General features: G+C 39.2%; 1 protein-coding gene across 1 annotated transcript in view; it reads right to left on the minus strand.

Moving 5' to 3' along the window:
- The window catches only part of LOC138753101 (probable enoyl-CoA hydratase, mitochondrial), a 30,326-nt gene extending 19,810 nt beyond the window's left edge, over window positions 1-10,516 (minus strand). The window contains exons 1-3 of the mRNA XM_069915689.1: window positions 10,373-10,516; window positions 9,822-9,966; window positions 9,605-9,733 (exon numbers count right to left, since the gene is read on the minus strand). Coding sequence (XP_069771790.1) covers window positions 9,605-9,733; window positions 9,822-9,966; window positions 10,373-10,516 — 418 coding nt within the window. The remainder of the gene's footprint in view (window positions 1-9,604; window positions 9,734-9,821; window positions 9,967-10,372) is intronic.
- Between the last annotated feature and the right edge of the window lie 2,619 nt (window positions 10,517-13,135).

Raw genomic sequence — 13,135 nt, forward strand, 5'->3', positions numbered from 1 at the left:
CTTCTTCATCTTGGTTACATAACTTATTATTTGCCCTCTAATGAATGCTTTCATTGCATCCCATAGTATAAACTTATCTTCCACTGATTCTGTATTTATTTCAAAATACATTTTAATTTGTCATTCAATTAATTCTCTAAAATCCTGTCTTTTAAGTAGTATGGAGTTTAATCTCCATCTATACATTCTTGGTGGGATGTCCTCTAGCTCTATTGCCAATAACAGGGGTGAGTGATCCGATAATAGTCTAGCTTTGTATACCATTTTCCTAACTCTCCCTTGAATGTGGGCTGATAACAAGAGTAGGTCTATCCTTGAGTATGTTTTGTGTCTACCCGAATAATATGAATATTCCTTTTCCTTTGGGTGTTGTTTCCTCCATATATCCAAAAGTTGCTTTTCTTGCATCGATTTAATTATAAATTTGGTTACTTTGTTCTTTCTGTTAGTTTTTTTTCCAGTTTTATCCATATTTGAGTCCAAATTAAGATTAAAATCCCCTCCTATTAGTACGTTCCCTTGCGTATCTGCTATCTTCTAAAAGATATCTTGCATAATACATGCAATACATTTTTAATTGTTTTTCAATAAATTCTCTAAAATCCTGTCTTTTAAGTAGCATGGGGTTTAATCTCCATCTATACATTCTTGGAGGGATGTCCTCTAGCTTTACTGTCAATATTAAGGGTGAATGGTCCAATAGTATTCTAGCTTTATATTCTGTTTTTCTTACTCTATCTTGCATACTAGCTGATAACAAAAATAGGTCTATTCTTGAGTATGTTTTATGTCTAGCCGAGTAATATGAATATTCCTTTTATTTTGGGTTTTGTTTCCTCCATATATCCAAAAGTTGCATTTCTTGCATTGATTTAATTATAAATTTGGTTACTTTGTTCTTTCTTTTAATTTTTTTCCCAGTTTTATCCATATTTGAATCCAAATTCAGGTTGAAATCCCCTCTTATTAGTATGTTCCCTTGCGTATTAGCTACCTTCAAAAAGATATCTTGCATAAACTTTTGATCTTCTTCGTTAGGTGAATATACATTAAGTAGATTCCAAAACTCCGAATATATCTGACATTTTATCATTACATATCTCCCTGCTGGATCTATTATTTCCTCTTCTATTTTAAATGGCACATTTTTACTAATTAATATAGCCACTCCTCTTGCTTTTGAATTATACGATGCTGCTGTTACATGTCCTACCCAATCTCTCTTTAATTTCTTGTGCTCCAATTCAGTTAAGTGTGTTTCTTGGACAAATGCTATATCAATTTTTTCTTTTTTCAGTAAATTTAGTAGTTTCTTCCTTTTAATTTGGTTATGTATTCCATTAATATTTAAAGTCATATAGTTCAACGTAGCCATTTTATACTTTGTTTATCTTCCCTTTCCGTTTTTCCATCATTACCTTTCCTCCTTTTCCATTTCTGTTTTCTTATTTTAAACCCTTTATAAGACAACATTCCTAAAACATCAAACATTTTCCTTATTCTCCTATTTATACCTTCTTTAGCCCCAATCTCCCCTTCCCCTCCTGAGTTGTCCTTTATCCCTTGTCGGACAACCACATCTCCCCTCTCCATTTGGGTTTGCGAATTCACTCGCAAGCGTCAACTGATTTTGCAGTGACCGCTATTCCCCCCCACCTAGCCCCCCCCAGAAAAGATTTCACTTTTCATATGTAACAAAGGTCACTCTTTTAATTCCCTCCTTATTCTCTCTATTCCATTACCTTCCCTTATTAATTCTTGTCTATACTATCTATATTTTCCTCTAAGTACAGATACATTCACGTATGCACATTATACCTATACACTCTTATACCTCTTTACCCACATACATATCAATCGTGATCATTTTTACTCTCATTACACGTCTTCATCCCTCAGTCTATTTTGTAATTGTTCTGCAAATTTTCGTGCTTCTTCTGGATCCGAGAATAGTCTGTTTTGTTGTCCTGGAATAAATATTTTCAATACAGCTGGATGCTTTAGTATAAATTTATACCCTTTCTTCCATAAAATCGCCTTTGCTGTATTGAACTCCTTTCTCTTCTTTAGGAGTTCAAAACTTATATCTGGGTAAATGAAGATTTTTTGCCCTTTATACTCCAGTGGCTTGTGGCCCTCTCTTACTTTTTCCATTGTCTTCTCCAGTACCTTTTCTCTTTTAGTATATCTTAGGAATTTTACTAAAATAGATCTTGGTTTTTGTTGTGGTTGTGGTTTAGAGGCCAATGCTCTATGTGCCCTTTCTATTTCCATTTCTTGCTGTAGTTCTGGACATCCTAGGATCCTAGGGATCCAATCTTTTATAAACTCCCTCATATTCTTGCCTTCTTCATCTTCCTTAAGGCCCACTATCTTTATGTTATTTCTTCTGTTATAATTTTCCATTATATCTATTTTTTGAGCTAACAGTTCTTGTGTCTCTATCGCTTTTTTATTAGATTCCTCTAATTTCTTTTTTAAGTCCTCTACCTCCATTTCTGCTGCTACTGCCTGCTCTTCCATCTTGTCCATTTTCTTTCCCATTTCTGTTAAGGTCATATCTATTTTATTCATTTTCTCTTCTGTGTTGTTTATTCTTCTTCTTAAATCATTAAATTCCTGTGTTTGCCATTCTTTAAATGACTCCATGTATCCTTTAATAAGAGAAAGTAAAACCTTTATCTTGCCTTTCCCTTCTTCTTCCATTTCACTGTACTCTTCCTCTTCCTCTTCTTCTTCCTCTGGGTTGGCCATCTGTTGTTTCTTTGTTGCCCTTTTCTTCTCTTCTTTCTTGTTTCCATTGTCTTCTGTGTTCTCTTCTTGCTGCAGGTGTTCTGCAGCTGTCGTTGCCGGCTGTGGAGATCGACTCCCCAGCTGGTCCCCCCTCCCGTCGGTGTGTTTTTTTTCATGCGCGGTTGCGCACTTTTACTCGGCTCAGCGAGCCATTTTTGTAGTCCAATTTCTACCGACCTGAGGGAGCGGGTTTCTCTCTCCACCGCGGGCCTCTTCGAACAGGTAAGGCCTTCTCCTACTTCCTCCGTTGTCTTCTCTTCCTCTCTTCTTACCGTTGATTTCGATTTTTCTTTTTTCGTCGCCATCTTCTTTCCACCTTTATTCTCACTTTTATTTAACTTTTATTTCTGTGCCTTTGTGTTTTCCTTTGTTTTTCCCGACTTTTCTGGAGAGGGCTGGAGTTCACCGTCCGGCCACTACTCCATCACGTGACTCCTCTAGATCCCTGTTATTGATGAGGACAGAGCGAAGGTGCTCAGTAAAGTGATCTCACAGTCAGTGTCCAGTCTCTCCGATGTAGCGAAGGAAACAATGGGAGCACCGGATGCAGCAGATAACTTCCTCTGATACACAAGTGAAGTGTTCACTTGGAAGGGCTGTTTGGGCCCTGAATAGTGGTAAGGGAAGAGGGTGCGCACAAGTATGGAACATCCTGTAGCCGCAGGGGAAGGTGTCGAGGAGTGGTTAATGGGAGTGTTTGGGGAAGGAGAAGGAAGAACTGTCTGTATTTACTACACTCTCACCCAGACTGTGTTTTCTATTCCTGTTCTAGGTTTTGCATTATAGCCATTGAACTAGATCTTCTTCAGAGTTCTCTTGATGGCTCTAAGGTAGGCCTAAGAAGTCTCCTTTTTCAGTGCCTCCCAAACCTACCAAGCCCAAGGTTTGCTGGACAGGCCCAAACGTGAGAGGCTTCTGGATTTCATTGTCATCCAACGATGTGATCCCTTTACCCAAGTGACTCAATCCAGTCTGCTCACATGGTCATTTTATTATACAAAATACACAAAGATTTTTTTGCCAGATTTAAGAATTGCTTAAGTACAAATAAACAAAAAAATAATTACTGAACATTTCTAATGTATTACATTATGGGAAGAAAAAATAACCTGAAGTGTTTAAACTTGTGCTGACTGTGTTAGTGTGTTTGTTTGTTATACTTTGCACTCACCATCTAAATCACTCCCTGTACTCCACCCTGGCTGGTTATGAAACAGCCACTTGACTGCCCTCCAATTACACACCCAAACTCTACCCCGTTGATTTCAGTGCTGAGGCTATTCTGCCAAATTTACTGAACATCATCTGCAGAAACATCAATGACTGCCTTGATTTAATGAAAATCAATGTCTTGAATATTCTCGCCAGACATCTGGAGAGCTGCAGCCAACCAAGCGGAAAGAGGAGATGCATAACAACCTCATCATGGTCATGGGACTGCAGGTAGGTTTTGGAGCATTAACTGCTGTGACTCCCAACCCCACACAAGGTGTTGCAGTAAGTATGACTCGCACACTCCGCATGTTAGGTCAGTGCAGATTACTCTGAACATTTGGCATCCTTGGGACCATGTGGAAGTCAAACTAGTACTTTTTACAGACTATTGACTGTTATTCCTGTTAATATTGCAACAAACTTTCTCATTCACTTTTTTTAAAAAAGGACATTATATAGTACAGCTGTAGTCAAATAAATTTTCGACTGAACTCGCTGAGCTTAAAGGAAGCACGTGAGTTTAAAAGGAACACGGGAAACAAAACCCCAATTAACATCAGAAGTGTGGAAAATGCAACATGTTGAGTAAAAAAGGAATGTGGTAAATAGGGTCCTAGTATGGTTAAAGGGAGTGCAAAAATATAATGAGATAGCACAGGAAATAGCCATTTGGACTAGTGAGTTTTCCCTGGTCCTTCCAATAGGCAGTTTGTCCTGGTGGTCTGCTCTTTCTCCATATCTTTGGAATTCTTCTCTGCTGCATGAGTTTCTCCAAGTGAATAAAATATATATTAAAAAAGGGGGAATAAGATTAGATAGCTGAGGTCACATTTCACAAGCAAACATCACACTACAGAAACAGGAACAGAAAGAGAGAGAGAGAGAGAGAGAAAGGGAGAAAAAAACTACAGCAGTCAATAAAAGGCTGGGTAAGTGAAAAGCCTGCTAAAGACCCCATTTCAAGATGGGTTTTGAGTTCCGAGCCCGGCCTGTTGTGTCCATGTTGTACCATCGGAGGCCTTAATAAACACTAGAAAGGCTTGTAAGTTTAACAGCACATTTCTTTACTCACATCCAGCTACTGGGTCGTGTATAGATACAGTGTCTCTCACCGCGCATGCACCACTCTTAAGTGTGATGTGGCTTTTAAAGTGTTAGTGTTCATGCTCTAGCATAAAATAGTCCTAGTATATAACATCCTTCTTAAGAAAAATATTATTAAAATTTTAAAAATAAATCATTACTGCTTCTTTACCTGCAATTGGTATTAAGAATGATCTATTCTGTTTACACAATTGCGGTTCTATTTTCTTTTCAGCGGAATCGGTCTAGTGGAAGGACGTTGCTTTTCCACCTCGTACACCTTGTAGCAACTTTTTGGTTTGCGGTTCTCCTGCTGCTTGCTATGCAGTCGTTGGTTGGGGTTTCGCCTCACGTTCCCTCACAAGTTGTTGGAATTACAGAACCTGCTGATGCTTCTGGTGCTTTTTGTGTCAGATCTGGTGTTGGGCGAATGTGAATCCTGTTTCATCTCAGCTTCCTGCCATATTCTGTCTCAATGATGTATGTATGACCTTGACATCTCAGCTTTTCTAACAATCTTTGTTGGACTCCAGATTTTTTATCACTGGCTCTTGGACATGCACATGCTGCCCTGTGAAGAGTTCTGGTAATGTTGATGATTTCCCTCTTGTATATTAGTCAACTTTCTTCTTGTTTCCTCTTGGTCGTCTGGTGGACAGATTTTGCTTGGCAGGGTTGTCTTTTACTTTCTACCGTTCAGAAGCTCTGCTGAGGACTTCATGTCGGCCCTCAAGGGTGTTGCTCACAGTGACAGAAGAGCAAGGAAAGGGTCTTCCTTTATCTCTCAACACTTTGTGAGAGTGTTTAATTGTCTGTACATGCCTCTCAATGAATCCATAGCCCTTGGGGTAATATGGTGATGATGTAGTGATGGTGAACCCATACTCTGCGGCTATTTCTCTGAATTCATGCGATGTGAATTGGGTCCCATTGTCACATACCACTTGTTTAGGTCTCCCCTGTTCCATGAAGAGATCTCATGCTGCAGCAGTGATGATTGGTGCTCTCAGGTCCTTTCACTTTCCTGATGAAGGGAAATTTGGAGTAATAGCAGGTCACAATGGGATACCACTCTTTGTTTTCTGTGAATACGTCTGCTCTCACAGTGTACCAGGGCCTGGCGGGTATTTCCGCAGGTATCATCTCTTCTTTTTGTTATGTATTTCTGGCACCATGTTTTCAATATCCTTACACATGCTTGTCCAGTAAACTGCTGACTTTGCTCTGAGTTTGCATTTCTCCATTCCCATGTGACCTTGGTGTATTTTCTGGAGAATTATTTGCATAGTCTCTGGTATTATCTTGCCAGCGGTACACCGTTCTCCAGGGATATGTCATCCCTGACAGACCAATACTGATGTATTGTAGGCTGTACCTTATTTATCCTTTCTGGCCCTATCACTTGTTGCAAGAGCTGCTGCAGCACCTCATCCTTTGCTGTTTCTTCTTTAATTGGGTTTAATTTGGTACTGGTCACACTGACGAGGTGATGTACCTTGATCTCACATCTTTCATTTCGTATTTTTTGTTTGGGGAAAGATATGACAAGACATCGGCAAGCACCATTTCCTTCCCTGGCCTGTACTTCAAGGTGAAGTCATACCATTGGAGCCGGAGGAGTAGCCTCTGTAATCTGGCTGGTGCCTTGTTGAGGTTCTTTTTCTGGATGTGTTCCAGTGGGCGATGATCACTCTTTACCACAAACTGTCTCCCATAGAGGAATTTGTGGAATTTTTCGCATCCATATACAACTGCCAAAAGCTCCATTTCGATATTGGCATATTGGGTCTCTGCTCGTCAGGGCCTATGAGGCAAAGGTTATTGGTTTTCCTTCCTGCACCAATGCTTCCCCAAGGCCTCTAATGGAAGCGTCTACTTGTAATGTGACAGCTTTTTTTTCTGTTTTAGTAGCTGCCCGACTGCTCCCGCTGCCCCAACTGCCCTGAGGGCTTCCCGCCACCCTTGACTTGGAGGGAAAGAGGTGAGTGGGAAGTGGGTCATGGGCTGACTGCATCATCAACCCGCCCCTAAACAGCCGTCTAGCGCAGCTGCCAATTCAGATCAATCAGCAGAGGGCAGCGCTGTGGAGATTAACCCTCTCGGAGAGGGGTTGGATTATGCAGCTGGGAGATCACCTCCACGCATTCAGAGAGGTAGGTCATTATTTGTTTTGACGGAGTTTCTCTGCTTTTACATCCCGACCTTTGGGCTATCTGAAATGGCCTAGTGTTTCAGACAATGCGTAGTGCTTAGGGCTCATAACAATACCATTAAAAAAAATTACATAACTCCCTGGATGTTAGTCAATTATCTTACATCTTTGTCATCCAGTTATTGACTACAAGAGGGTGATCTTCCTTTATTTCTTTTTGTTTGCTTTTAAACAATCCTCTCCAATCTCCCTCTTTCCGTTTGAAGGAAATTTTCCACCAAACTGCAATGCCTCAGGTTTGAAATCACTCAAGCAATCTTGTTTGGATCAACAACATGAAAGGACCTGGCCCAAGAAGTCACATGGTCCATTCAATGATAACTGTTAATGTTAATGTGTAGGTAAATTGGGTGGCACAGACTTGTGGGCCTCAATAACCTTGTTACTATGCTATATGTATAAACTTAAAAGAAAAATTAACATTTTTTCAGGCTAATCACAATTCCCATTTTTTTAAAACTTCCTATTTGGTTTGCATTCTGGACATTGCTACCATTCATTGGCCATCCATAATTTACCTTGATAAGGTGTCACTGAGCCACCTTCTTGAACTGCTGCAGTTCTGGAGTAGGTGCTCCCACTGTATGCTTGAGTAGGGAGTTCCAGGATTTCAGCCCTGTGATGTTGAAGGTCAGCAATATACTTCCGAATGAGGATGCTGTGCAACCTGAAGGGGATCCTTCTGAGGATAACTCCCACATCTCTGCAGCCCTTGTCCTGACAGTAGAGGTTGCGGGTTTGTGTGGTGTGGCACAGTGCCCCAGGTACCGTGCATCTTGGTGCCTCACAGTTCAGCGGGCAGCAACCTCCTTTGAAGAAGACCGCAGAGCCCACCTCACTGACAAAAGGCAAAGGAGGAAAAACCCAACACCCAACCCCAACCAACCAATTTTCCCTTGCAACCGTGTCTGCCTGTCCCGCATCGGACTTGTCAGCCACAAACGAGCCTGCAGCTGACGTGGACATTTACCCCTCCATTAGTCTTCATCTGTGAAGCCAAGGCAAAGAAAAAAAAGAAAAAATATGGTATGCCAGTTGTGAAGAGTATGAATGTTTAGGGTGGTGACTGAAGTAACATCAATGTGCTGAAATTGGAGAGGATTCAAAGGAGGAGCACTAGAATGATTCAGAAATGAAAGGATCATGACATGAGGAGCATTTGATGGTTTTTGGCCTGTATTTGTTGGAATTTAAGAGGGGGGAATCCCTTTGAAACACTTCAAATGTTGAAAGGCGTAAACCAGGGGTGGGCAATCTTTTCTAAAACTCACATTCCCCCTTAAGTATTCCCTAATACCTTAAGTACTCTGTGATTGGTAAGGGATTGCTTAAGGTATTATGTGTGTGGAAAGAAGGTGGTTTGAAAACCACTGTTTTAATCGAGCCCAATTGACTCGTTATGTGCACAGTTTCATAACTCCGAAGGAAATGGGCCAATGACAATTTTTCTCAAGCAAAATATTTCAGTAACAATTGGTCCAGAGCAGTGATTCTCAACCTTACCTTCCCACTCACATTCCACCTTAAGCAATCCCTTACCAATCAGAGTGCCTATTGGCACAGGGAATACTTAAGGTGGAATGTGAATTTAAAAAAGATTGCCCACCCCTGGCATAGTCAGAGAAGATTTAAAAAGGTGGTTTCTCATGGTGAGAAAGACTAGGACAAGAGGGCACAACTGGATTGAAAGGTGTCTGTTTAGAACAGAGATGTGTAGGAATTTCTTCAGCCAGAATGTGGTTAAATCTGTGAAATATGTTCCCACAGGCAGTTGTGAAGGCCAGGTTGTTGGGTGTATTTAAGACCGAGATTGATAGGTTCTTGATTAGTCAGAGCATCAAAGGTTATGGGGAGAAGGATGACCAGTGGGGTTGAGTGGGAAAATGGATCAGCTCATGATTAAATGGTGTGGCCGAGTCAATGGGTTGAATAGCCTATTTGTGTTCTTATGTCCTTATGCTGCTTTCCCATGGTTGGTGTAGAGCTTCTTGAAAGTTGATGAGTCATCCTGGCAATTGTCAGTGACCTTGTAGGTGACAGATGTGAATGTGATGACAGGTCTGCCTCCTCCTTTCTCTGAAGCAGTGAGTTCCATACCCCAAGAATCTGTGTGAAACTGTCCTTCCTCAACTTACATCCTACTCTTATTTCAATTCTCATTGTCTTTAAAGCACATTTTTCTCCTTCCCAATATAATTTAACTTGTACAAGATGCTGTTTTTTAAAGATTTCACACAAAATACAGTAACATTAATTGTTAGCTAAGTAAAATGAAAAATAAAAAGTGCTACAAACCTTAACCATCTGGGACCACTCGATTGGGAAGGCCAAAATCATATGCCTCGTGTCCTGTCAAAATTAGATCCAATGCCCTAGATAATCCAATTAGTTTTGGTAGTCTTACTGTGCCTCCATCAATCAGTGGAACACCTATGACAATAAAAGGACTATTTTATAAAGCTTCAGCACTACTACAAATGCAAAAAGTCACACTTTTCTGCTCATAATGCACGATTACCAAATCGGCTGCAGAATACTCCCATTATGGCACTTTTCTCCATTTTCCGCAGGTCAGCCAACAATGAGAGCTCCAATCCTCCTGCTACTGCGTAATCACTCACTACAGCAATCACTGGTTTTGAAAACTGCATCCTGGTTGAGCCCTATGGAAAGAAAATCATGTCTAGAATTAAGAAGGAAAACATTGCTAGTTGAGAAAAATTGACATTTCTGCAGTGTACCATTTGCATTTTTATAGAACCTCTTTCCTTGGTGATCCAAGATTGTGTCTAGTACAAAATATTCAACAAAGCAAAACCTTCACAGCACAGAAACAGCCCCTTCAGCTCAATTGGTTCCATTTGCCTCCTTTTGATTCATATCCTTCTAAAACTTTCCTATCCATATACCAGTCTGAATGTCTTTTAAATGTTCGATACCCACATGGTAGTTCTTTCCACAGACCAATCATCCTGTGTGTGAGATAGATGGTCCTCGAATTCATTTTAAATCTTTTCCCCTCAAGTTTCAGGTTTCTTTGCTCTAGGGAAAAATGGCAAGGCTATCTACATTATCTATGCCACTCATAATTTTATACATGTCTCTATCCTCACTCTTCAGCCTCCTACATTCCAGGCAGAAAAGCCCCACCCTGTACAGCCTCTCCTTATGTCTAGAAGGTTGGAAGAAGTGATCGAGGGTGTAGTCATCCATAGAAATTTTACAGATACTAGGTAAAGAGTGAAAGGTGGCTGCAATGCTCAGGAAAAGAATTGCAAAGACTAATTGTTGAATGGTCCCTTAGACCTGGAGCTCGAGAAGAGAATCAGAACAACCTTGCACATGTGTTGAGGATATCTACTAGAATGCGACTAGGATGAGGGGTTTTATTAATCTGCAGAGGCCAAAACTCCCAAGAGTTAAGTTACAACTGGTGCAGTTGAGTGAATAACTGGATCCATGCATTATACCTTCTTTTGATTGCCATTTTAACACTTGGGGGTGACTACACATCACATCAAGACCTAATTCTAAGGCAAATTCTAGGGATCTGTGTAGCATTACTGAAATTATTGTATATCCTGTTTAAAAACATAGTGGTGGAAATACCCAACAAGCATCTACAGAGAAATAAACATTTCTGAATTTGCCATCCTCTGGAACTAGAATCTTGGATATTACAGTACAAATCCCCGCACAGTAGTTAGGGAGTTGAAATTCAATGAAAGAAATGCAGAGTTAGGCCAAGTCTGCACTAACCATCAAGCAGCTATTTAGACCAAATCCACTTTATTCACTCCACTTTCCCATAATCTCCTCATACATTCTATGCAAAAGGAACAATTTACAATGAAGAATTTCCCTGCCAATCTGCCCATATTTTCCTGGTGGGAGGGAACTGGAGCACCAAGGAAAACCCACACAGTCATAAAGCTAAATCTTGATTGGCTTATAAATGTACTTCAGGGAGTGAAATCTGCCATCCTTACCCAGTCTGGTCTATATGTGACTCTAGACTCATCAACATGGCTGAATCCAAATTGTCTTCTAAAATGACCCAGCAAGCTAAATTCAATAGCATTTAACAAATGGACAATAAATGATGACCGTGCAAATTCTGTCCATAAACCAAGGACAATTAACTAAAGAAACATCAAAAACAGCAAAATGTCAAGCTTCACTTTTCACTTTTTTTTGCATTCGCAGCTTCATAATACATTTTTTTCAAAGCATGCACCCATTTCTTTTTTTTTATTTAATGTTTTATTTTTCACACTATAGATCACATTATTCAAGATATACACATTTCTCCTTTCAAATATATACAGTGTCGTTTTCTCCCCCCCTCCCTCCTCCCCTCCCCCCCCCACCTCCCCCCCCCCCCACCTCCCCCTCCATCCATTCAAAACTCTGAGTCCAAGATACATCAAACCCATCAAACCATGTTGTCACTCAACATTAATGAACAAAAACTTCCACTGAGTCAATTCTTTCCATTCTCTTTTCCTTTTGTCATTTTAGGTGATAGATGTCCCGGTAGGTTTTCTCTATTATATTCCATGTACGGCTCCCATATTTGTTCAAATAATGTTATATTATTTCTTAAACTATATGTTATTTTTTTCTAATGGAATACATTTATTCATTTCTATATACCATTGCTGTATTTTCAAATTATCTTCCAATTTCCAGTTTGAGATAATACATTTTTTTGCTACAGCTAGGGCTATCTTAACAAATCTTTTTTGTACACCCTCCAAATCAAGTCCAAATTCTTTATTTTTTATGTTACTTAGGAGGAAGATCTCTGGGTTTTTTGGTATATTGCTTTCTGTAATTTTATTTAATATCTGGTTTAGATCTTCCCAAAATTTTTTCACCTTTTCACAAGTCCAGATTGCATGAATTGTTGTTCCTATTTCTTTTTTACAACGAAAACATCTGTCAGATACTGTTGGATCCCATTTATTTAACTTTTGAGGAGTGATATATAACCTATGTATCCAATTATATTGTATCACGTAATCTCGTATTTATTGTATTTCTCATAGTTCCTAAACATAACCTCTCCCATGTTTCCTTTTTTATCTTTATGTTTAGATCTTGTTCCCACTTTTGTTTAGTTTTATCATTTATTTCCTCATTCTCCTTTTCTTGTAATTTGATATACATGTTTGTTATAAAATTTTTAATTATCATTGTGTCTGTAATCAGATATTCAAAATTGCTTCCTTCTGGTAACTTCAGACAACTTCCCAATTTATCCTTTAAATAGGATTTCAATTGGTAATATGCCTGCACAGTATCTTGAGTTATATTATATTTATCCTTCATTTGTTCAAAGGATAATAATTTATTCCCCGAAAAACAATTTTCTATTCTTTTAATCCCTTTTTTCTCCCATTCTCTAAAAGACAGGTTATCTATCGTAAAAGGGATTAGCTGATTTTGCGTCAGTATTAGTTTTGATAATTGGTAGTTTGTTTTATTTCTTTCTACATGAATCTTCTTCCAAATATTAAGCAAATGGTGCAATACTGGAGAATTCCTATGTTTTACCAATTTTTCATCCCATTTATATAATATATGTTCAGGTATCTTCTCCCCTATTTTGTTTAGCTCTAATCTAGTCCAATCTGGCTTTTCTTTTGTTTGGTAAAAATCTGATAGATATCTTAATTGTGCGGCTCTATAATAATTTTAAAAATTTGGCAGTTGTAAGCCTCCTTGTCTATACCATTCTGTTAATTTATCTCGTACTATCCTCGGTTTCCCCCTTTCCATAAAAATTTCCTTATTATTTTCTTTAACTCCTTAAAGAATTTTTCTGTC

The sequence above is a fragment of the Narcine bancroftii genome, chromosome 2, assembly GCF_036971445.1.
Source record: "Narcine bancroftii isolate sNarBan1 chromosome 2, sNarBan1.hap1, whole genome shotgun sequence".
Taxonomy (NCBI): domain Eukaryota; kingdom Metazoa; phylum Chordata; class Chondrichthyes; order Torpediniformes; family Narcinidae; genus Narcine; species Narcine bancroftii.